This window comes from Haplochromis burtoni, unplaced genomic scaffold (assembly GCF_018398535.1).
Source record: "Haplochromis burtoni strain Fernald_Lab_line unplaced genomic scaffold, NCSU_Asbu1 Contig_435, whole genome shotgun sequence".
NCBI lineage: Eukaryota > Metazoa > Chordata > Actinopteri > Cichliformes > Cichlidae > Haplochromis > Haplochromis burtoni.
Window position 1 is genome coordinate 107286 of NW_024582796.1, and position 24057 is coordinate 131342.

At 41.0% G+C, this 24057-nt stretch overlaps 2 protein-coding genes across 3 annotated transcripts; one reads left to right on the plus strand and one right to left on the minus strand.

Moving 5' to 3' along the window:
* Positions 1–401: 401 nt before the first annotated feature.
* On the plus strand, positions 402–13912 carry atl1 (atlastin GTPase 1). Of its 2 annotated transcripts, none has more exons than XM_005946033.2 (14): positions 402–749; positions 2292–2542; positions 2930–3064; positions 3524–3628; positions 4220–4270; positions 5454–5510; positions 5628–5720; positions 5884–6022; positions 6558–6685; positions 6824–6880; positions 8127–8198; positions 8279–8710; positions 10381–10395; positions 11938–13912. In XM_005946033.2, exons 1-14 carry the CDS (start codon positions 710–712, stop codon positions 12049–12051), a joined length of 1689 nt encoding a protein of 562 aa, XP_005946095.1. In that variant the 5' UTR covers positions 402–709; the 3' UTR covers positions 12052–13912. The 2 variants fall into 2 exon arrangements, with proteins under 2 accessions (XP_005946095.1, XP_005946096.1); XM_005946034.2 differs by having other exon boundaries at positions 403–743.
* Positions 13913–14519: 607 nt separating this feature from the next.
* sav1 (salvador family WW domain containing protein 1) lies at positions 14520–22685 on the minus strand. Its single transcript, XM_005946044.3, has 5 exons — positions 22371–22685; positions 21233–21721; positions 16406–16676; positions 16132–16287; positions 14520–15525 (listed from the first exon to the last, which is right to left on the minus strand). Exons 1-5 carry the CDS (start codon positions 22483–22485, stop codon positions 15312–15314), a joined length of 1245 nt encoding a protein of 414 aa, XP_005946106.1. The 5' UTR covers positions 22486–22685; the 3' UTR covers positions 14520–15311.
* Between the last annotated feature and the right edge of the window lie 1372 nt (positions 22686–24057).

The window sequence follows — 24057 nt, forward strand, 5'->3', positions numbered from 1 at the left end:
TTTTTTTTAAATACAATTTAAGTGAAATAATTATCTGATATCAATAGGTCTAAAACCAGATATCTGTAATTTCCTTTATTACCCAACATGAAAGTGGTTTATTTTAAGGCAATAATATTTATCCATGTGTTAGAATATGATATGGGTAATTGTTTTAAGGAGTTGATGTTTTCTTTTCATAAAGTTACAGTTCAGTTCAACGTATAGTAACAGTTCAATAAAGAGGGGAATTTGTATTTATTTATTTATTGAATGTAGTATTTTAACAACATACTGACTACTGCTTTACCCATTTGGAATTTACATTTTTACAAAAGCGCACATGAAGGGGGCATACCTTTCAACCTCTGTGTAATTACCGCCACCTGCCGGTAGAAGCTAAAATTTCAAGTGAAGGCAGCGACAAAGAAATGCGTTTCTGGTCGCACTTTCAAGCACATAATCGTTAATCATTCTTTTCTGTAGACATTACAATATAAGCTGAACTGCAGCTGTCGTCCCATGCCTCAAGCTGCTGCTTTAGAACTGCGCCCCCTAGCGAGATACAGCATGGCTGCATCGCATTGAGGATAAAAGCTCCATCATCCTCCTGCAAGACGAGCATCGTTTTGGTGGAGCCAGGGCATTCTCCCAGCCCACGATATACACTCATGACTACCGACTAGGGTCGCTCAGTAACCCACAATCAAAGGGATATAAGGACAGTATTATGGCGAAACACCGTCCAGAAAGAGACAGCTGGGGTGAGTGTACGTACAGTATTTCATATTTCATTGCTTTTCTTGACGGCACAAACCGTTTTTTATCCTCCCTGCCGAGGAGGAGAGGGTGTAAGCCAGTAAGATGTTTATCTTAGACTCCATGATGAAAGGCTTGGTTACGTTTTGACCGTATCATGACCAGTGTTTATTTATTTGAATGCAGCAATACATGACGCCATTTATCGTGAGAAATACGTGCTTTTGTGAGTCTCTGCAGGAATATTGTCTAATCAGGCATAAGCAAGCACAGACCTGTATTTCTAAGACATATTATATTTTTATTCAGTGATCAGCGCGTAGGGAAATGTCTGTTAGTGCTCTCTGGACCTCCCTAAGAGGCCTGAAAACCAGCTTCTGGTGTATTTTGTTTATCACAGTGAGCTTCTCGTGATTGTACGTGGTGCATCTGGCATACAATTATGTAATATTGCATCAGAAGATAGCCTCTCATCATCCTCAGGACCACCATCTGCACCCTGACCGTTAATGCCATCATCACTGTTGGTGATTGTCACTGACATCACGCTATGCTCTGTGTTAACTATAAATTCAGACCTGCAAGGGGAAGGAAGGGGCTGAATGACTGCATTAGGAGTGAGGGGGGAAAGGGTGAAATGCTGCTGTTTGTCATCAGAGAGTTTATCTGGGCTGACCCACTTTGAGCAGACCGCTTCTGACGTCTTTGGCTGTTTTAAGAGCAACAGCAGCAGCAGAGGAACACGATCAGGTTAACCAGGCAGGCTCATGATGCCAGGCCTGGTTGAAGAGGCCATTGCAAGAGATGTGAATCCACCCCGATAGTCCCCTTCAAGCCTGAGACGAAACCTTGGATGATTCCTTGCTGAATTATTCACCGTGCATTCTTGGCACCCTTTATTAATCATTTAACACATCCTTAAAATTTTGTCTGCTACTCCTTAATCTGTCACTGCTGCTTTTTTAAAGAGTTGTATCCATGCTTTGATTTGCATTGAAAGCTCAAAATTAACACCACAGCTGCAGTGACTGGAATTAGTGGTGTGTGTTTGGACTTTGTTTCGTCTTCAGTAAACACACATTACAGTGTGGGGAATTTGGGAGCTCGGAAAGCCTCCAATCATTGCAGGAAGCCCATTTAGCCCTTACACTGTACATGAGACAGCAGAGACTGGAAAGACACTGAGTCATTGCATGGAAAAAACCTCTGAATGCACATGATCTCATTGGATAAAAAGAGTGTGGCCTGATTCATTAGGAATATTATTAACAAGCTTGCAGGCCATGCTATTGATCTGGAGCTGAAACAGGAAGGAGTAATGGACTCAACTTTCCTGTTTCCTCACTTAATGGACTGCTAAGTGCGCTTATCATCACTGTGAAGACGTTCTCGCTGTTCAGTAACTCACACAACAACATTTTAGTTGGTGTTTCATTGACACAATAAATTCTTTAAATAAAACATTTTGCCTCCATCTCTGTGTTTGACTGTAATGTTAATGCTGTTTTCTTGCTTCAGGTTTTATGATTTCCCACGACTGTCTTCTCTTCCAGGGTCCCTCAGTGATAAAAATGTCTATGATTGGAGCTCAGAGGAGGAAGAGCCAGACGGACGAGCTCGGCCCATCCAAGTGCTGCTGGTCAAAGATGACCACACCTTTGAGCTGGATGAGGCGGCGCTGAGCCGCATCCTGCTGTCTGAGGAGGTCAGAGATCGTGAGGTGGTGGCCATCTCCGTGGCCGGGGCTTTCCGGAAGGGCAAGTCTTTCCTCATGGACTTTATGCTGCGTTACATGTACAACCATGTAAGTCTCTGCAAAAGCATTACTCCAGTCTGCGTGGTATAGATCATACAGTCTGTGTGCGTGAATCGGCTCAGTCGTGCTGGTGGAAAAGTTCCCGATTTAGCTTGTGAGTTGATGTAGCACATAAAAAATTGAAATATAGCAAAGGAACTGGCAAAAAAGAAGAATATTTATGATATTATATTACTACATGCATGCACCAACCTGCTTATGTACAGTAATCTTGGAATAAAATGGCTATGCATTTCTTTATCTTCCTTTATCCTATTTATACCTTCTTTTTTTTCAAGCAGCAGATCAAATTAAAAAAAAAAAAAAGAGCAATATTTCAAAGCCACTGAGGGTAAAATGACCTGTTAGCCTAACATGTGATCTGTTGGTGCTCAGGCGTCTGAAAACTGGCTCGGCAATCCAGAAGAACCTCTGACCGGCTTCTCCTGGAGGGGCGGCTCAGAGAGGGAGACCACCGGGATCCAGATCTGGAGCGAGGTCTTTCTGGTGGACAAACCAGACGGAAGAAAGGTGAGACTGTATTTCATCCCACGACTTGACGAGTAGGCTAAAGTGCAATTGAGCGCTTAATTAAATATCACACATATACTTGTTTAACCTCTTTACAGTGACACCTTTATATTCTCAATGAGCCTGGCAACAGGTCGTCTTAAAGCTTCTCACCTTCACAGTCGTAGCTGCAGCTTTGGTTGGATAACTTGAAAGGAGTCTTTTGTGGTTTAGGACATTTTTTATACCTGCATCAGCCAAATGTTTCTAACATTTTGCATCAAAGGTTGGTCGTTCTTTTTAGTTTCATTCAAAACGAGCTGCTGAACATGAATGGTTGCTTTAGGCACTTTCTGTTCTCTGGAGTGTAAACACTCCACACGCTGTATTAAAACTCACTTTCCTCAGCACAGCACATCCACGGCGAACATATTGACTCCTGCAGCAAAGGTGAATGCGTTCATCTGTCTCCTCACACAGGTTGCTGTGCTGCTAATGGACACGCAAGGCACATTTGACAGCCAGTCGACGCTGAGGGATTCAGCCACTGTGTTCGCCTTGAGCACCATGATAAGCTCCATGCAGGTGCAGTGACCTTCAGTCATCTGATCCAGCTTAGCTTTAGAAGAGACTAAGTATTTGTAAAAATGCATGCATGTACTTTGAAGTTTGTTTGGGATGGACTATCTTAGTGATGATTTTTTTTTTAAAAATAAAACTGTCATGAAATTCTTGAGAGACATTAATGACCCCAGAAGTTTTCCTATAGCGCCACCACAAGACTGACGTCTAGTTTTGGGTGATAAGTCTCCAAAACGAGTTCTTTTCTTTCTACTCAAGCACACCTGCCAACTGCATCATTGTTCAGAAGAAATGGCCCATCTGTCCCTACCCTGTTTCCTCTTTCGGCGGAGGTCTAATGTTAATTAGCTGCATGCATGTTTTGGAAATAAAATAGTTCCTCTGTTTGTAACAAGCTCAGATTTATAACAAAGGTTTCCATGCTAGCACACCAAACTAAGACACAGGTGTTACATATTATGCCTGCTAGTCCCGTTTGTTCCTTAATGCCTAATGGACTATTTGGTCAATAATTTAACCTGGACAGATTTACCACATTCTTCAAGTTGTACATGTTTAAAGAAAATAACCCTCTAACTCAATGGCCTCTCTCAGGTTTACAACATCTCACAGAATGTGCAAGAGGACGACCTTCAGCACTTGCAGGTAAAATTGCCTTTCAGTTATTACAGGAAAATACAGTACTGCACTAAAGTCCTCAGCTACCCCCCTCCTTTCGTTTCACCAGACCTTCTTATATATTTTAAAGTGGTCTTGATCAATAGTTCTCCAGGCTTTCTGACAGTCTTTTAAAGTTTCTTTTTCTTTTTGGACTTTGGCTGCTTTTTACTCATTTTCAGTCTAGTTGTTGTGTCTGACCGTTTTCACAGGAATGTTTTTTTGTTTTGCTCGATAAACCACTTAACACTGACCTATGAATCATTTAAGCATAAAAAGAGCAAATAGCTCAAAGTATGAGCATGTCATATCTCAGCATGGTGTGCTGTATGTCCTTAAAAATTTGAGGAAACTGAACAAGCGGAGGACAAAAATGAAATGAAAGGTCTAAAATAAACCATCTACAGCACGTGAACAGTATCTGAAAGTCATGAACTTAAGAAACCAGAAAAAAAGAACCCAGCAAAGATCTGACACTGGACTATACAGATGCATCTGACCCTTCAGTTGGTACATCTACTGTTTACTAAAGCCTTATCAGAAATGGTCTCAGTGGAAGGGAGGCTGCTGAAGCCATTTATAAGGAAGGGAAACCGAGTGAAAGGACTGGTGTAGGCCAGATTACACAAGAACTGGACTGAAAATCAGTGGCAGCAGGTCTTAATTTTGAACATGACTTCTTCTTTTGGCTTGTCCCTTTAGGTTTGCCACATCTTCCTCCATCTCTTCCTATGTCTACCATACTCTTCTTTCAGATTATTTTTTAACAATGAAAAGGATCAAACACAAACACACTGTCAATGCAGCAAAAGCATACCTCGAAAGAAAAAAATACAATGAAACACTGCAAGTTGTAGATTGGTTTCCCCACCTCAATATTATTGAAGCAATGTGGGATTATCTTGAAACAAGACATAATAAAAGGTGGCCACAATCCAAAGAGGAGCTTTGTTTATGCCTAATAAACTGTTTTCATATATGGTTTCACATGTTTCAATAACTGGAGCTATTTCCATTTTTTCCTAGCAAAATATAAATAAATTGGGTGTGGTTCAAGACTTTTGCACAGTACTACAACTCCTTCGACTTATTTATATATTAATATCAGAATTATCATCCTCACACATTAGTTCTTCAAATTACTTGTTACAATATTGTTACTTTATTTCAGCTTTTCACTGAGTATGGAAGACTAGCTATGGAGGAGACTTTCCTGAAACCATTCCAGGTATTTTCTATTTAAAGGAAATATATTTAGTATTTCTATTAACACATTTTTATGTCTCAAAATTATTTGAGTGTGTGAGCCCACTTTATAACACAAGAATTATAATTTCCTTTCTAGTCCATGATTTTCCTGGTTCGAGACTGGAGTTTTCCATATGAGTTTCCCTATGGACAGGAAGGCGGCATGAAGTTCCTCGAGAAGAGACTTAAGGTCAGACATCACAGATGTTACTGAGATAGAAGGTCACACCACTTTCAGTCCTGTCACATCAGTTTCCTGTGCAGCCTTTGCAGTGATGTGGTTGCTTACTGCTGCTGAGACTAGCTTAACCAAAGCACATCTTAAACTTGTTGTCTTCGTGTTTGCGGTGCAGATCTCAGAGAACCAGCATGAAGAGCTGCAGAATGTGCGGAAACACATCCACTCCTGCTTCACCAACATCTCCTGCTTCCTGATGCCTCACCCTGGCCTCAAAGTGGCCACCAACCCACACTTTGATGGGAGAATCAAAGGTACATTTCCTTCATTGCTCACTTACACCACATGCACCTTTAATTCAGGAATAGTATTGTTTGTGAAAGGCTTGGGAAAAACTTCGCAACCAAATTTCTTGGAACTTGGTGAGGAGGTGACGCTCAGGCAAAAGAAGATCCCATAAAATTTGAAATACTGCATCAGCATTGGACATTAACCTTGGCGGAGGATGCACTCTGCAAATGTACTTCTAGTTTTGAACACCTAATATTGTTTAGTTCCCTCACTTCAATCATGACATGGAACCTCTCGGTCTGTCCTGCGATATCTGCGATCAGGATATTAGGTCTTAAAAGATGCTGGTGGGGCCTCTATAGATCAGACATGTTTAGATATATCTTGAAAATGCTCAGATTGAGATATGAGGGCTCTGGAGGTTTTTCTAATGCTCGTCGAGGCCTTGCTGGGCAGGTTTTTTTGGGTCTTGCATTTTGTCCCAAAGAAGGCTTCTGCTGTCAGTGAGTGACTTTGCCATGCTGTACACACTCACCAGTCGTTGTCCTCTCTGTCTAGAGATTGATGGTGAGTTTATAAACAACCTGACGGTCTTGGTCCCCTGGCTCCTCAGTCCTCGCAACATCGATGTGAAGGAGATCAACGGCAGCAAAATCACGTGCAGAGGCCTGCTGGAGTATTTCAAGGTTAGAACAAAGCATCGTGGTGATGTGCACAACAACCAGACTCTGTCCTTTCTTTATTTAAAGTGCCATATTTCCGCATATGACTGATCAAATGTAACAAATTAACTTTTTCATTTGTATTTTTTTTTGTATTTGTAGGCTTACATCAAAATTTACCAAGGCGAGGAGCTGCCACATCCAAAGTCAATGCTACAGGTATATTTTTAATGATTATTTTGCTAACATACAATAAAGCTTTGCACTCAAGATACACCTATGGTCAGAGGTTTACATACACTCATCTGGACATTATTTTAATGGTAATTTGGAGATTATAATGGTTTCTTTGAACTGTTTTTTTTTTCAGGATAGGATGATTGGATGACATATATCCTTAATGACTTTAAATAACAAAAACCAAGTGCACAATTTTAAATTTAATTACTGTAATTTTTGGATTTTCTCTACTCCACAGAGAGTCAAAAGTATACATGCATGTTGAAATATATATTTACAGTTACTTTAGTCTTCTAATTGATCTCGCAGTATTTTAAACTGTGACAGCGAGGTCTGTTAACTTTTCATCAATGATCATGATTGACAGCAACTGGTAGTTTGTCTTTGCCGCATAAAAAGAATTTGTTTGACAGCAATCATTGGATTGATCAATACTCAGAACAATGGGAAACTCCAAGGAACTCAATGAAGATCCAAGAAGTAGAAATGTAGAGTTAGATAAGTTAGGAAGATCTCTTGGAGCCATTTCTAAACAACTGCAGGTTCCAAGATAATCAGTTCAAACAAATGTGTCACCACTTTGCTAAGGTCTGGAAGAAAACCCAAACTTGCCCCTACATGAGAGGAACTTCATTAGGATTTTCAGGAACAACGCAGGAACCACCGAGGCTCAAGCCTTCAAACTTAAGAACACTGTACAAGCTGTTCAGCATGGTGGTGCTAGCATCATGCTCTGTTTTGCTGCTAGTGGTACTGGTACATTGCACAAAGTGGATGGAATAAAGGAGGAGGATTATCTCCAAATTCTTCAACTTCGTCTCAGATCAACAGCTAGAGGAAACTTATGAGACAATGTTCCTAAACACACATCAAAAGTTATGAAATGGCCTTCCCAAAGCCCCAACCTCAACCTTAGTGAAAATTTGTTGACTATGCTTAAAAGCCAGGGCTGTGGTCAAATATCCAGCCATAATTATGCCAGAAGTTTGTGGATGGCTACTAAAAATACTACAAAATATGAGCTTAGATGTATGTATATATTTGAGCCTGAATCTAATAATAATATAAGAAGAGTTCAAAGAAATCCTTAAAAGCCCCAAATAACCATGAAAATCAATGATGAGTGGACGTAAACCTCTGATCACTGCTGTAAGCTTATCCATACTGTTAATTTCTGCTTGCTGACATTGATCCTTACATGATATTTCCATTTGCTTCCCCTCAGGCCACAGCTGAGGCAAATAATTTAGCAGCTGTTGCAGCTGCAAAAGATCTGTACAACAAGAAAATGGAGGAGGTAGGTGAAAACAGATTTGTAAGTGAATGTCCAGTAGCTACCAAGTGACTTCACCGACTCACTGCTGTCACTTCGCACAGGTCTGTGGAGGTGATCGGCCTTTCCTGGCCCCCAGTGAGCTGCAAGCCCGACATAGCGCCATCAGAGAGGAGGCGCTGCAGGTGTTTAAGGGTGTGAAGAAGATGGGAGGTGAAGAGTTCAGCCGCCGCTACCTGCAGCAGCTGGAGGGAGAGATCGACGAGGTGTTCGTCCAGTACATCAAGCACAATGACTCCAAGAACATTTTCCACGCAGCCCGCACGCCGGCCACACTGTTCGTGGTCATCTTTGTCATGTACGTAGCCGCGGGTATCACAGGCTTTGTGGGCGTGGACATCATTGCCAGCTTGTGCAACATGATCCTCGGCCTGGCACTGATCACTCTGTGCACCTGGGCTTACATCCGATACTCTGGGGAATACCGAGAACTCGGTGCCGTCATTGACCAGGTTGCTGGTGCGCTGTGGGACCAGGTAAATAAAAAGAATAACCTGTCTAACTTATCAGTAATTAGATGGTAATGGTGGCTGCTTAGACTTTGTACAACTTATAAAAGTAAGAAAAAAGGAGAACGATTTGTTTGGTATTGAAAAGATGTCAGGTGAGTGAAAATCATCACATGCATTCAGGTTTTGAGCACTTATACTGTTATCAGGTCTGGTATCTCTTGCGGTTTGATTAGTTTAGGAACGATTGTAGGTTCAAACTTTTACGGGGGCTCGACTCCCAAACAGAATGTCCTTACAGTGTCCTGTAATGTTAATGGAATATGTTTCCAGATGTAATCAACCCTTTTCACATTTGCAAACCTCAATTCAACTGGATAAACATCACAATGTTACCCTCAAAAGCAAACTGTCTAAGAATATTTCAGAGTGAATAATCAAAGATTTTAATATATATTCCACCCGTTTTAGGGTGGAGCCTTTAGTTATCAAACCCGAGACAAGACTCTGTCATTAAAGAATTTAATGAACCATTTGTGGCAAAGCAGATAAGATGAAAAACATGCACAAAATTATTTCAGTCTCAGATTGAGGCAATCCACCAAATCATCAAGCACTGACAGTAGCATTATTGTACAAACCCTCCCTTTATGCAGATGCAGCAGAGAGCAGCATGTACCCCACTTTTACGAGTAGAGAATAGATTTGTAGTACTATAAGAGCAAGTGGGACAACACACTGCTTAATTATGTGAAATCTTCATCAATGAATGTGGGAAAGCAGAAGCTACAGCTTTATTGGGTGAATTTAAATGTCACAGTAAATAAAAGACATAAATGGATCCATAGCAGTTTATAGCAATATTCAAACTGAATACAGGCTGCTGCTGGACATCTGGATCTGAAGCTGTACTGTAAACAAACACTAAAGAGCAATTTCATCCAAATAAGCATAGAAATTTTTAACAAACTAAAATAATAATGCATATCAGCTCCTTTCCTGTGAACTGATCAGAAGGTTAAAATAAGCTAATAATCTCTAGTGATTTAATGTTTTTGACCCTATTTAGAGAACAAATAAAAATAAGCAGACACTTTAAAGGTCATGCCATATCCCCACTTTATCAGAACACTTTGAACTTTTGCTGTATTTTAGTTAAAGTGTGTTTTGAATCAACTTCACTGATGTGTGTCATTAAATTACCTCATGGTTTAGAAGGGAAACGTTCACATCTTTAGCCTTTAACAGCAGCACAAAAGATATGAGATTTGCTATTAGCAATAAAACACATGGTTGGAGCTCTAGCTGCTCTAGCTGTTACAAAGGATGAAGACTGAGGAAAAACATATGAAACCAGAGTCACTGGTAAAAATAATTAATAATTATTAATCATTACCTTTTCTTTTATCTGTTCACATTTACTCTATTTTAATATGAGAATATGGCTTTCTTGCTTTAAAATTAGCCATTAAAGACAAATATAATACACAGTATCCATCCACATCTGTTAGAAATGAAAGAGTGTCTTTAAACCACTAGGGGGCAAAAACCTCCTTTATTAGTGGCGGCAACAAATCCCTGCAAGCCTAAGAGCAACAATTGTGCACTGTTAACGAAGAATCTGCATGTGCTGTTTGTGTTACATGTTCACTACATGTGCTCACACTGTATGTTTGTTTCTTTTAACGCCTCTGCAGGGGAGCACAAACGAGGTAAGAGGAGCAAATCAATTGGAAGTATTAACAAGAACACATTGCTACTAGTGCATTTCTATGAGATTGTTGTCATCAAACTCAAGTTCTGCTCAAATTATCTGAGCTACAGTTAAATTTCCTCTTGTGCAGCCTTATGTTCCCTGAATGAAGACACCTCAATTCACACCTTAAGGCTGCTTTATGAATTAAAAATTCTCTGTCTTAATTTTTAATGACTTTATTTGACTGTTATGATGAATAGTATGAACGCCTGATTTTTCTGTTACAGTAAACCATCTCAGTTTAGCAGATATCACGGCCTCTGCTCTCCTCTCCACTCTAAGAGATTTGATACTGTTGATGAACAGGTTGCTTTCAGCTTTGATGGTTGAAATCATATTGGGCTCATCTATACATAGTTTAAACAGTTGCTGAAGATATTTTCAAATTAAGATTTCAGATGATTTCCCTCTTGGATCAAAATTTGCATTGTTATATTACTCTATGAATAATAGTTATTATTAGGCCGATCAGCACTTTGATGAAAGGCCTATTTTTATGGTAATAGGGCAGTTTTTAATGCCGTTGGCCCGATGCAAACAAAGCTTTTTCCAAACAGACTGCTTCCCTTCCTGGTCTAAACTTCTGAAACAAAATGTGCCCAGGACTGAAAAAGCCGAGACTCATAAATCCATGGCATTTGACTTTAAAGCAGATTATATTACATATCTTTAACCTTCTATAGCCTTTTTAGTTGTGAATGATTGTGAATGACGTGTTAATCAAATTCAAATTGAGTTTGTTTTCATATTTTGTGCAGAAAATATACTCGGATTGTCCTGAAAAATGACCTAAAGTTTAAATTTTATATGTAAACAGTGGGCTGTGTATAGACATCAACTGAGTGCTCCCTGATTTCCCATTTTAAGCTTATTAAATCAGGCTTAAATCAAGCAGGTTTACAACAGCTCTCAGGGAGCTTACTTTCTCTTTCCATTTTTTGTTGTCAGAATCAGCAGATGTAACATTTATGAAGCAGCTGATTTAGTGTTTCAAATCAAATATGAATGAAGAAAACTGATAAAAGTAGCCACTGGAAGCCTGCTGTGCATGTTTCAGCAGTGTGGAAATAAAGAGACCAAACAGAGTGAATAAGTTATATAAGAATAACTTGATTTCAGGTCTACAAAGGTACAAAGGAAGTCAAAAAAACATCAGTATTGAAATGCTTCTAATCCATATGACTAGATTAAAGAAGAAACCCAAATCCCAGCTCCCGGTTTCTGTTTCTAAAAGTATACAGATGCAGTGATAAACCACTTGATATGCACTGATCATTGTACAAAATATGTGTGCATAGCTTTAGCTTTACCAGCTTATATTAGAAATATAAGCTTTACCAGCTTTCTAATACTATAAGCATGTTCATGCATGATGGGTAAATGAATGAATGGACTTTGTTTTCGTGATCTTGTGTATGTGTGAAAATGTAACTCCGGTGTTTCCTGCAAAAGTAATCCATAAGATAAATAACTAACCAGCTCCATGTTCTCTCCATAGGCTCTCTACAAGCTGTATAATGTAGCAGCCAATCATAGGCACCTGTATCACCACGCCTTCCCCGGGCATCAGGTGGAGGAGGTGGCTGAGGAGCAGGACAAGAAGAGGGACTGATTAGTTCAAAGACAGAACATGTCAGAGATTTCCTCGTGATGGACCGAGGGAGGAAGCGGAGGAGGAGGAAGGCAGATGAATGCCCTCATCCATCAGGCACTCTTTAACTCTGGTACTGGCTGCTGCAGCAAGCCACTACTGGTCGTTCACTTCTTTAACCCTTATAACGGACTGTTTAATGTTCATGCATATGCCGAGAGCATCTCCTCAGTGGGTGGCTGCTTCTAAGCATTGGATGCAATGTGTCATGGTCTTTCACCTTTAGTTCGTGAAGCAAACACACCTGTACAAATACCGCGGGCACTCTGCTGGAGGAGACTGCTGTTTATTTCTCATCGAGCGTTTATTTTTTTCTCCATCATTCGTCACTGACAATGATTTTTAAAGTATATTCAAATCTGTGAAACCCCCGTTTGTGACAATTGTTCTGTTCTTTGAAGTTTTAGTGTTGTTTATAAGGAACAATATCTATGACCTGCAATGTTTGAAAGACAAAATATGTACTGTATATTAAATAATGAGGCGTTACAAACATCATCAGCATGGTAAGTGGTTAATGTCTGTCATCTTTAAGCTCTAAATGCAGGTATACTTTATAAAAAATTAGCTGAATGGTTGTGACTAACTGGTATTGTGCCATAACATGTAAAAAAAAAAAAGAGAAAAAAAAGATTTCTCACCTGCTGCAGCCTGGCTACATGCAGACACTCCATGGCACACGAGTTAGTTTTAGGGTTTGGTGTATCTGTGTGCTACGGCACTGGTGGGAGAGACAAAAGTTTACATAACATAGCCGACATTATCTCACTTTATAGTCTGCTTGCAGTTTTGTAATCACGCATCATCCCAGTGATCGTTATATGTGCGTTTGGCTTTTGAGGTTTGGGAGGAAAGAGCAAGGTTAGGTTTCCATTGTGATGTAGTTGGGGGGGCGGGGGCTGCCGAAGCCATTGTTGTGTGTTTCACTGAATGTTCGAGCAAATCCGAGGAATGTAGCTATTCTGTGGCCACCGGGGGAATCAAAGCTAGATGCTATTAGGCGTGGCGACAGGCCTGCTTTGGAAACGGAGCCTCATTCCACATCTCTTTCATCATCTTCTCACACTTAAACCGAATCATCTGTGCAAAACTGCTGCATGGTGAAAGAGGCTTTTCGTGTTTCCACAACAGCTTGCATTTTTAAACAAAAGGCTTGTATCGGTGATGGCTCTTTTTTGGTGTTTGAATACTTCGGCTTAGTAGACTGTTACTGTATATTTGTACAACTGCGGTCACTGTTTTAACTCCTTGAGTCACTGCGCTGTAAAATGTCTGCATCACATACAAAGCTGCAGCAAAACTTTTCTATGTCTTTTTTCTTTTTCTTCCCCCCTCCCATTTAGATCTGCTCACCAACCGTACAGGAACACTGTCATGCATATTTAGCAAGTTTATAGTGAGGTTCGACCTCAAGGGTTGAAAATTTAAAGGCACTGCAGCAGAGTGGCTTCTAGAGTCTTCCACAATCTATAATCAACATCAGCGAGGCCTTCACACAAAGAACCATCCAAGACCAGTTTAAGATTCGTGATGTTCTGAAATCCCTTTCTATTTCATGACTATGTTTTTGGGTGTTGTGTCCATTAAGAAGTCAGAGGAACAGTATTTGTTTACACTGTGTTGGAATATCTCGTCTGTGAGACAGAGCTTTTCTTTCATTCCTAAAGCATCACCTCTCAATGTGGTGGGAGGACTGAAAGGTCAAATGAATCAACCTTTTTTTGTGAGCTCCTTCAAATTGACTCTGCTTAGTTTTCAGCACACGCATTGCAAAAAAAATTCAGTTGCAAAGAAAAGACCTAATAAAGATGGACCAAATTAATGAAATCTAGACTTGAGTTTTCTTACAATCAGAAATGTTTTAAATACAAGTCCGACGAGGCGTACCGGCAGTGTTTTAAATGGCTCTGCAATTATAAAACACTGTGGGAAGACCGGCAAGCAGCAGGAGGCAACAACTGTACATCCATACGTGTATTTTTCTTCACTGCAGACTTTATTGCTTATGTCCTGTAATTGCAATTCAGAAAATCAGGTATGAACAAACTGTAGACATTGTTCTGAGGCGATGTGATAGAGGCCCAAAGAGAAGCCCAATGTTCTGTACAAACCTATTCCACTGCTCCCAATTAGGACATTCAGAAATGTTTAGGTTCCTCTGATACACAGGACTCCTTAAACATTTTATATACTGAGAATAACACATTATCACTGGTCTCCAGTAGACAAAAAAAAGTAAGAAAACATTTCTGAGTATCTTAAGAGGAGATAAAAGCTGATTAGTGATCAGTAGAATATGTGTCCAAGAACCTGGACTTCTGTTATATCAGTGAAGCAAGATGTCAGGCCATAAACATAAAGCATGAAAAACTGAAACAAAGGGAAAGTAAAGTTTTTGGCAAAATGAATGTGACTTCTTTAAAAAAAAGTTCCAGTAGCTTATTTGTGTTTAATTAAATGCACAAAAACGTGAATTTTCCTGACGAACAATAATGCCGAGAGACGCTCAAACCACCGCATCAAATCTGATGCTTCATCAATCAAAAAGAAAAATGTAAAATTATATATCTGTTAAGGTTTTGGTGGATTGTCTTAAAAGTATGTCATAAAAAAAGGAACAATGTACACTTTCTTTGTGTGGTTTCAGTTTATGACAGTAACAGAGCAAAGGAAAGAAGCCATGAAGTCAAATTAGAAAAAGCTGCCTGTCGCTTTCTCCCACAGGAAAAAATGACGGAGTAGCTGGCGTATACACGATATGAGCAGACGTAAAACTGCTGCACTTTGTTTTATTAAAGGCACAATGTCAGGATGCTTTTGTAACAAATACCCAGAGCTGATTTTTCACACTCTGTGCTTCTCAGTCTTTAAAAAAGGAATTCAAACAGCAATTTTCCCAGGTCGGTGGCTTTCAATAGAACCACAAGCAGTTTCCCATGATGCAACACATTTTTTCTTCATTCTAGTGTTTTGTTTTGTTTTTTTTGTTTCTATCAGTCATCCATAAACAGAGTGTCACATGGCCCCCACCCTGGCCATATATGTGTCTCAACCTCCTGGCTGATATATTTGGATCAAGCAAAGGCACAGATGTGTTTGGTAAAGAGGCAATTAAGAGTCAATCATGATTTCAAAGGCAGCTCTGACCGCTCCCAAACTAAGGAAACCTCAGAGAGGTGTGGCACTGAGAAGTCCCTGCTGCACACACACGCACACACACATCACATGTTCCCTATGAAGTTCTTGTTGGACTGCTGGGCGTACCACTGTTGCCGCTGTTTGCGTGCCTCCACCTCCGACAGCAGCGCCTGCCGGTACGCCTCATAGGACTTGACGATGTGTTCGAGCTCCTTCATGAAGAGCAGCTTCAGCATTCCCTGGTACGTGTCCAGGTCTGCCAGCTGGAACAGCTCCCACTTCAAGATGTGGTCGTACCTGATGTAAAGGAGAGGAGAGTCACTCTACCTTTAAAGTTACCCTTTGGGCTGGTTTGAAGATCTATCAGTCACTTCTTTGTGACAAAAATACTTTTATTTGGTAAGATTTTTTTTCAGGGCTTCTCTATTCAATATGTACAAACCCTGAAAGAAACACCGATTTGGAATGCAGTTTTCCACAAATAAACATACATGTTTTTGAGGTATTAAAAAACACTATACAATAAATACATTACATATTTAGGTTAAGGATAAACATCATGCTTTTCCATTTCCATAAGTATTGTCAATTGACCAAAACTACCAAAAAATACTGATTCTACACTTTTGGTAGGAGCTTGAAAATAACTCGCCTATTTGGTTACTATCAAAAAAAATTATGTCCAGGATTAAATAAAAAGTAGAATAAGAAACTTAGAATTATTAAGTTGAAATTTTGAGATACTAACCCCGAATTTTGACTTATGGGTAGCATTCCCCCCCGCCAGTGGCTTCCATAAATTCCTCCTTTTAGTACCTCCCTTTGTTTGTACATTTACCGATTACTGACTGACCAGAATACTATTAACTAGACAAATGTCAGGTAAGACTGAGTTAGACTCACTTGAGTGGTGCACGAGCATACACCTGCAGCCAGTCTGGGATCTCGGCTGTGTGGTATGGGTTAGCTGGCACGAGGACTGGCTGGTTCCTCTCTGCAGGACGTGGCTGATAGGCCACGGGAGGTGGTAGTGGTGGGGGCTGATCGTAACGAGGTACGCTAGAATACAAAGAAAAATCATCTCTATTGTGATGAGGTAAGTTTTCTACTAAGTAAAGAAGTAGTAGAACTTTAGTTGCTTAAAAAACTAAAAGCAGCGTTTTTTAATGCTTCATACCTTGGAGCACATGGATGACGGTATTGTGCCCTCTTGTTTATGTGATCCACATAGTAGACCCCAAACTCAGCGGACTCCACCTTCTCCCAGCCTGGAGGGAGCCCCTCCCTCTCGAGAGGGTGGCTCCAGTGTGTAGTGTTAGTGTTGTGGTCGATGTAGTACTTCCTGCCACGGATGGTCCAGTCAACAGTCCAACCGGCCGGAAGGGGGAGGTCCTCCCCTGTCAGACTGGACAGGTTCCCCAGAGACTTGGCCTGTATTCGACCTATGGCTGAGAAGAACAAACATTTCTTTTTTAGAAACCCTAAGGGAGAGGCAGAGATGTCTGACCAATCATACAGAGGAGCAGCTGCTGACTAACAGCGCCCCTGGGAAAGAAGAAATATTTGGAGAAATTTCTTAAAAACTGCCTGTGTGGGAAAGTGTCATGTAAAGCAGAGGACAGTACAGAGTTTAAACTTTAAAACTGAAATTGCTCGACTCTGTGATTGTTGTGACAGAGGGCCATCTTATTCTAAGTGACACTGTGTGATGAATGGTAAGAAATGGGATTGTTGATACTTTTAGACAGGAAGGCAGAGAGCTCTGCATGGCCAGCCATACACACAGGGCCTTTCACTGGGCGAGAACAAACGGCTGTAAGAGCCGACAGCAGAGAGGGTTCATGCAGCGGGTCCTGTACTTTTATTGGAGAATAACGTCAGCGAGGAATGTCAAGTCGACAGCTGTGTGGATGTGGATGAGCGTGACTCAAAGCAAATGAGCTTGCAGAAACCAAGAATTCCAAATACAGGGGAACGCTAAAGGATCTCAGCGAAATGGCGGCTACAATCTGATAAATTCTACGCTAGAGTGACAGCAACAGAGGTGGAGCTCTTTGCCAGCTGCTGAATGAAGGGAAGGAATGTGTGAGAGCTCCACAGAAATGCACTCCTCCTCCTACACCACCCCCCATCTCATCATCATGATCATCATGTTTGCCCTTTCCTTCAGAAAAAAAAATGCTCACAGCAGACCTAAAGCTCAAAACATCACAGGAATTTCTTAGATTACAGTGAGGTGGGCTGAATGAAACAAAGTGGGTAGACTGATAACATCAAGTTAGGGAAAACACCACTGAAAACATGGAAAGGAGAGAGAGAGAGAGAGAGAGAGACTGGGATAATTTATGAAAACATCAATCACACACGAGAAAATAACATATGATTAACTATACCAGGCTCATCCTTTCAGGGTTTGCAGAGGGACAACTTATGCCATTTCTGTTTGACACCTGGACTCTAGTAGCTCAGCAGCTTTTTGCACAAGTTCAAAATAATCCTAAATTGTCTCATATCAACCCCTTTTATCAGGTGAGGAACCGCATATGAGATCAAGCTATGTGACAGACAGTGACATCTGATAAATCTGCAGTGGCCCAGAACTTTTCAAACTTCCAAACCTTCACCCCTACCTACTCCTACACCTGTGGTCCTAACATCAAAACAGTGGTAAATTAATGAAATGCTCAGATTATGTGTTTGCAACATTGTTCTACATGTTGAGACAGGTGTTGTTTTGTGTAGGATTTCCACAAATTAGTAAAATCTGTGGCATGAAAAGTGACAACACCATATCTGATCATATTCCCTGTGACCTAAAACTAGTGCAAGTGATGTCAAGCCATTTGTAGACCCATCTTTTTTAAGAAATAGCACGTTATAATGTAGGACTTTAAGTTCGATAGTACACTGGATAATGCCACAGCATTGTATAACATTAAACAGTGATCCATTGAGAAGGTTAAAACACTTGTACACATTTTCGAGCTTATAATTATGAAACATGTGATTTCCTGAGTTTTATATTATACCCAAAAGTCATATAAAGTTGTTTATTTTTACTGCGAGTCTTTTTTCTACTAAAATTGATTTAATAATTCACTATTTGTTTTTTATTTATCTTTGACTCAATTACATATAAGGAACAAAAGTGGTACAATCAGTACAAATAATACCATTTTTCACTTCTAAGCGGTGGCTCTTTGGGGCGATCGTGGCTCAAGAGTTGGGAGTTCGCCTTGTAATCGGAAGGTTGCCGGTTCGAGCCCCGGCTTGGACAGTCTCGGTCGTTGTGTCCTTGGGCGAGACACTTCACCCGTTGCCTACTGGTGGTGGTCAAAGGGCCCGGTGGCGCCAGTGTTTAGGGCTGGGCGATATATCAGTGACCGGCTCAGATGATTGGCGGTTGTATTATTGCGGGAGATTTTTGGCGTTTTAGTTTGCTAATTTTCGGCTTGGACAGTCTCGGTCGTTGTGTCCTTGGGCGAGACACTTCACCCGTTGCCTACTGGTGGTGGTCAAAGGGCCCGGTGGCGCCAGACTTTAGGGCTGGGCGATATATCGAGCTTTTTAAAAATATCGATATATTTTCATACGAGATATAAGATCTGACAATATCGTTTATATCGATATAGTCTATGTTACGTTATAATTATACGACGCAACGTTACTCGGCCTCCCCCATAGCTTCACCTGCAGGCAACGACAAGATGAAAGCGGAAAATCTCCGTTAGCGAGTTACCGCGGATCGCCCCGTGCGTGGGGCTGGACGGCGTCAACGTGTTAGCGAGCTAACCGCGCTAACGAGCTAACCGCCCTAACGACATGCAGCCAGGAGGGGCTGCACGGCCTAAAATCCTTTCATTTTCTCAAAAATCGACAGCACGCCTTATGTATGAATTCTGGTTGTGCTTACTGACCGCGAACCGATTTTATGTGGTACACAGCGCTCAGCAATCTGTCAAAAAATGTTTTAATATGACTTTGCTAAGCTACGGAGCTGCACCGCTTGATGGATTGTCGGAGGATTACGGCTACCGAGGAGGAGCCTCGCGGAGTGATACGTACTGTGCTTCAACGTAATATTACCGTACTGTGTGTGTATAAGGACCACAAATGGCACCTGTTCAGAGACGTGGTGCAGCTGTGAAATCTGTCTCTTTGTTATTATGCTCAGCGTCTATTAGTTTACATTTTGACTGCACAATTGTGAGCTTTTTGTTATGCACAAAAACAACATTGTTTTCTTTTATTTATGGACCATGATTATTTAATAAATGCTGATAATTTATTTTTGAGTAATTTCTTCATGTACATCTACGCTGTATGTAAATAAAAGTGCCCTGTGTGACATCTGGGACACAGTGTGACTAAGAACTCTCTTTTTGTTCTTAACTTATGGCTTTAAAAAAAAAAATCGAGATATATATCTTATATCGCCATCCAGCTAAAAAATATCGAGATATGAATTTTGGGTCATATCGCCCAGCCCTAGCCAGTGTCCGGCAGCCTCTGTCAGTGCGCCCCAGGGTGGCTGTGGCTACCCTGTAGCTTGCCATCACCAGTGTGTGAATGACTGGTTGTGTAAAGCGCTTTGGGGTCCTTAGGGACTAGGAAAGCGCTATACAAATACAGGCCATTTACCATTCTTAGTAGATATTTACAATTTATTTGTTATTTTTTGTTTTCAGTAAATCTACACTTATTGACTCAAAAACACTCCGTCCCTTTTTTTGCAGCTGTCTGATCAGGTTGTTTATGGAAAGAGGGAAACTGCTGTTGTGTCAAAGAATCATGTCACAGAACAGGACAACCTGACTTGAATTTCCAAGTATTTCAATGAGTGCCCTATTAAGAGTTAAGCCTTGACAAAGCCCGTCACTTCATCCACAGCTAACCCCTCTTTCTTTTACCTGGCTGCCATTTGCGAACAGGAGATTTAAACAACAGGTGTGTGGGGCTTCAGTATAGTATAAGACACCACTTAAACAGTACATACTCTTTTATTTCCCAAGGGGTTGCCACACAAAACCTTCATACCCGATTTGGCGGAGATTTTCCAACAGATGCTTGTGTGATGCAACCCTCCTTATGTGGGCTTGGGCGCTACCTTATGCTTCTACCCGGCCGCCTGATGGACCAACAAAAGGACAGGCAAGAGTAGCCCACAGACCGGTTGTACAACATACTTTGGACACTGTCCAACAACAGACGGTCTCTGCAGGTAGATGGGCCAGCATGCCACCCCCACTGAACAATAATTTCAGCTTAAACCAAATGTGTGACCAACTACATCACAGAGCCACGCTGTAATAACATATAGTGGCATTGTACTGACTGGGCTTCATACACAAACATGCTGCAGCATCTCAAACCTCACTGTGTGTCAAATGTAAGTATAAGGAGATCAGCACATACGTAACAAGGATGATTCATGCCAGCGAGCAGTTTGAGGCTGAGACATTTGACTGGGGGCAGTGTGCAAATTACTAGTTTGCTGGCAGAAAGTTTCAGCAAACACAGAGGTGAAAAATGCAGAGCCTCTAATGCTTGTTTAACTTTACTCCAAACAAGGCTACGTGATAGGCAGGCCTGACATAATACTGAACTGTATACATGACGCTGACAAGCCAGCCACAAAATAAGAGTGTCTTTATGGTAAGAGGAGGACAAGAAGCATTCCCGTGCCCCCCCAATCTCAATGTAATTACACTTACATCATCGTAATGTTTACAACACAGAGCAGTAAAATAAAGACTGAAATGAAATTGCTCTTTTCAATTTGACAACTAGTGGCCTGCATTCCTTTCAGAGTAGCCTCTGTGTGGTTGGACAAGAGTTCTCCAAGAGGAAATTTTAAAAGTTGTACAGTTGCTGATGGGATGTCAGTCATAAACTTTCTAAAACTAGGTGTTTCTTGCTTTTATCACTAAACCTCCCTTAAAATATATAAATAAAGACATGAACAGTGTTAAAAGGGAGCTTCACAAAATAATGTAAAATCTACCTGAAGGGGGTCTGTTTGGAGCTGGGGGAGTATGTTGTCGGGGATGTCTTTGGAAGTTGTGCTCATTGTGCTCGTAGTATCTATAGTCTTCAGGAAAGCGGTCTGGGACTCTCCTTGGCTGGCGCTGCTGCTGCTGTTGATGTTGCTGGTTTTCATAATAAGGTTCAGAGGGGTAATAATACCGGGCATCTCCATTCTCAGACATGGGGCTCACGTCTGTAAGGAAGGACTGTGATGAGCCTCCATACTCATGCGAAATGTCTCCCAGACTGCGAGGCAGGTACGGAGGTGCAGATAAGCGGTGGCTCTCTGTGCGGGCCACCTCGTGAGGAGTCTTCTGCACATGGGTACGGAGGACACTCTTGTTACGGGACACCACAGGTTCCCGGCTGGGTGCCAAAGGGTAGGAAGAAGGCACCATTTCTGGCAGAGGGACCTCTGTGCGTCTCGGTATAGTGGGTCCATGACGGATGAAGGAGGGCATAAGATCTGCAACCAGGTCAGCAGAGCAAATGTCAATAAAAGGCAACGCAATATCTGGGAGATGCTCATGCCTGATGACTTGAAAAAAACAACAACACCATAATAAAAACAGAGTATTTTACTAATAGGAGCCAAATCGCGTACTTTTACTTTTCATACCTGAATTATAATATTAACTGACTCTCGAATAAAACATTTACACGAGAAGGTAATTTAGTAATACCCACATTTCTACAAAATACTGCTAGTTTCTATAGATACTCGAATAGAAACAGCTTAACAGCAGCTATCACAATAATCATAAGTCAGTACAGACACTAAAAATACGTTTAACTAAACTAATCTGCTAGTATAATATGCCTTTAGCTGAGTAATTTAAAGCTGTAAGCATTATCTTGTAACTACTGCACTACAACTGGCGCTCATGTAGCATTTAGCTACAATGACTATCATCCTAGCTGTGTTTGGTTAGACTGTACAGCATTAAACTGTTTTTTACAATCGTGGAGCAAGTATAAATGTCCCCACAGAGTCGTTATACAGTATTTGTTAATGCTAGCTCACTAAGGTTTAACAGTGTTTAACTTTAACTAGCGAGCAAGTTAAGTGATGCTATTCGGGGCTAGCTGATAAGCTAACCACTTGTTGCGCTTACTTCTCAGGAGCGGCGACGTTTCCTTCTTCACATACTTCCCGTGTACCTCGGCTGGTTTGGACGCTTCGTTCTTACTTTTCTTTCGTGAGAGCATAACTCCAGGCTCGGAAAACATCAACAGCACGGTGGGGTAAAGTCATGACACAATCCTTCGACTTTGCAACCATACCGGCCAGTTAGCAAAGCGCGGAAAGTCAACATTTTTCCCCGCAGCTTTGGATTAGCTAGCCGCAGTTAGCCAGCTAACTGAAGCCACAGGGAGCATCTGTGCTGCTGCAGCGGGTACAGTCCCACTACTGGGAAGTCCTTCCATCTGAAGGAGGAGGAGAGAGGAGCACAAACCACTGTGGGGCCCTTCGGTGACATAAGCACAGTATAAACTGTACTATAGTTAGAAAATATCCGTTAAATTTTTCCCATAATTTAATCACTCACATGGCAAAGCTGAAACTAATAAAAACTAGGCTAAAACGGCACAGAAGGAAGCAAACCCCCCTCTAGAAACTAAACAATGTAAAACAAATATTCAAAACAAAATAAAAGTCATATTAAAATGTATACTAGGGACATTTAACCAAATACTAGTGGGGTATATGTGTATATTTGAGCCTGTGTGGATTGGAGAAAATCCAAAATAAATTCAAACTCTTGCACCCAACTCTTGTTTTTTTAATCATTAAAGATGTCTGCTCTTCAATAAGTTCATCCTAGAAAAACATCCGCTTCAAGATATCAATAACAGCCCAAAATCACCACGACTTTCATGCTCATGATGAGTGTATGTAAACTTCTAATCACAACTGTATGTCCAGTTTAGTATCCATTGTATTAATTTACAACATGCTTATTTACAGTACAGTATAAATCTCTTTCTGTTACTTATACACGTTTTCATATATATTGTTTAATGCATGTCTTTTTTGTGCAAACTGTGATCTTTTAGACTAAAGTGACTAAATTTCTGGCCACACCTGTATGCATAGCTGGACTGGCCATCGGGCATACCGGGCATTTGCCCTGTGGGCCGATGGTGATTTTTTGTTTTTATGGGCCGATGATTTTTTTAAGTTATTTTTTTTTTTATAACAGTATAAACAATGACAGATGGTGGATTGGCCAGATGCTGGCAGATGTGTAAACATAACTCAGTTGTTTGGCGGTGGCTGTGGCAGAGCTGCCACAAGAGGCCAACAGGTGGATGAGGGAAAGGGGAAGCAGGAGGAGGAGAGACCCGAGGTGGCCGCCTGTCGGAGTGTCAGGTGAACTGAACTTCAGGTAAGAAGTTATGACCTGCAGTCTATCTAGGTCAGATATAAACCAAGTTTAGGTGGAGTTTATTTTCGTTGTGCTGAGTTTTTACCGTCAGTTACAATAACTTGTACTGCGTACTAGCTTGACGGAGTTTCTATACAGCTGGGTGGGTGCTATACTGATAGTGAACTTTATTTTATTCATAAGGTTAGTTAGTAGAGTTGCCAGCCGCGCCGTAAAAAACCGAATCGTCCCGTATTCAGAGAAAATAATACACGTTTCGTATTTAGGTGAAAAGGAACACAGTTTGTCCCGGACTTCAGATGAAAAAGACACAAAGCTGGATTTATTCTATGTCTTTACGCTGCAGCTGCCTCTTCTCTCATTCAATCATGAAACTGATCAATGATCAGCTGATCGGCTTTTCTCTGTTTGT

What these genes read in the sequence shown, in the direction of transcription:
- atl1 (XM_005946033.2), top strand. Translation starts at nt 710, where the DNA reads ATGGCGAAACACCGTCCAGAAAGAGACAGCTGGGGTGAGT. An exon ending in CCATGATAAGCTCCATGCAG is followed by an intron (nt 3,629 to 4,219) that starts GTGCAGTGACCT and finishes GGCCTCTCTCAG; the next exon opens with GTTTACAACATCTCACAGAA. An exon ending in ACGACCTTCAGCACTTGCAG is followed by an intron (nt 4,271 to 5,453) that starts GTAAAATTGCCT and finishes ACTTTATTTCAG; the next exon opens with CTTTTCACTGAGTATGGAAG.
- sav1 (XM_005946044.3), bottom strand. Translation starts at nt 22,485, where the DNA reads ATGTTTTCCGAGCCTGGAGTTATGCTCTCACGAAAGAAAAGTAAGAAC. An exon ending in AACGTCGCCGCTCCTGAGAA is followed by an intron (nt 21,722 to 22,370) that starts GTAAGCGCAACA and finishes ACCTGGTTGCAG; the next exon opens with ATCTTATGCCCTCCTTCATC. An exon ending in TATGCTCGTGCACCACTCAA is followed by an intron (nt 15,526 to 16,131) that starts GTGAGTCTAACT and finishes CCTTTACATCAG; the next exon opens with GTACGACCACATCTTGAAGT.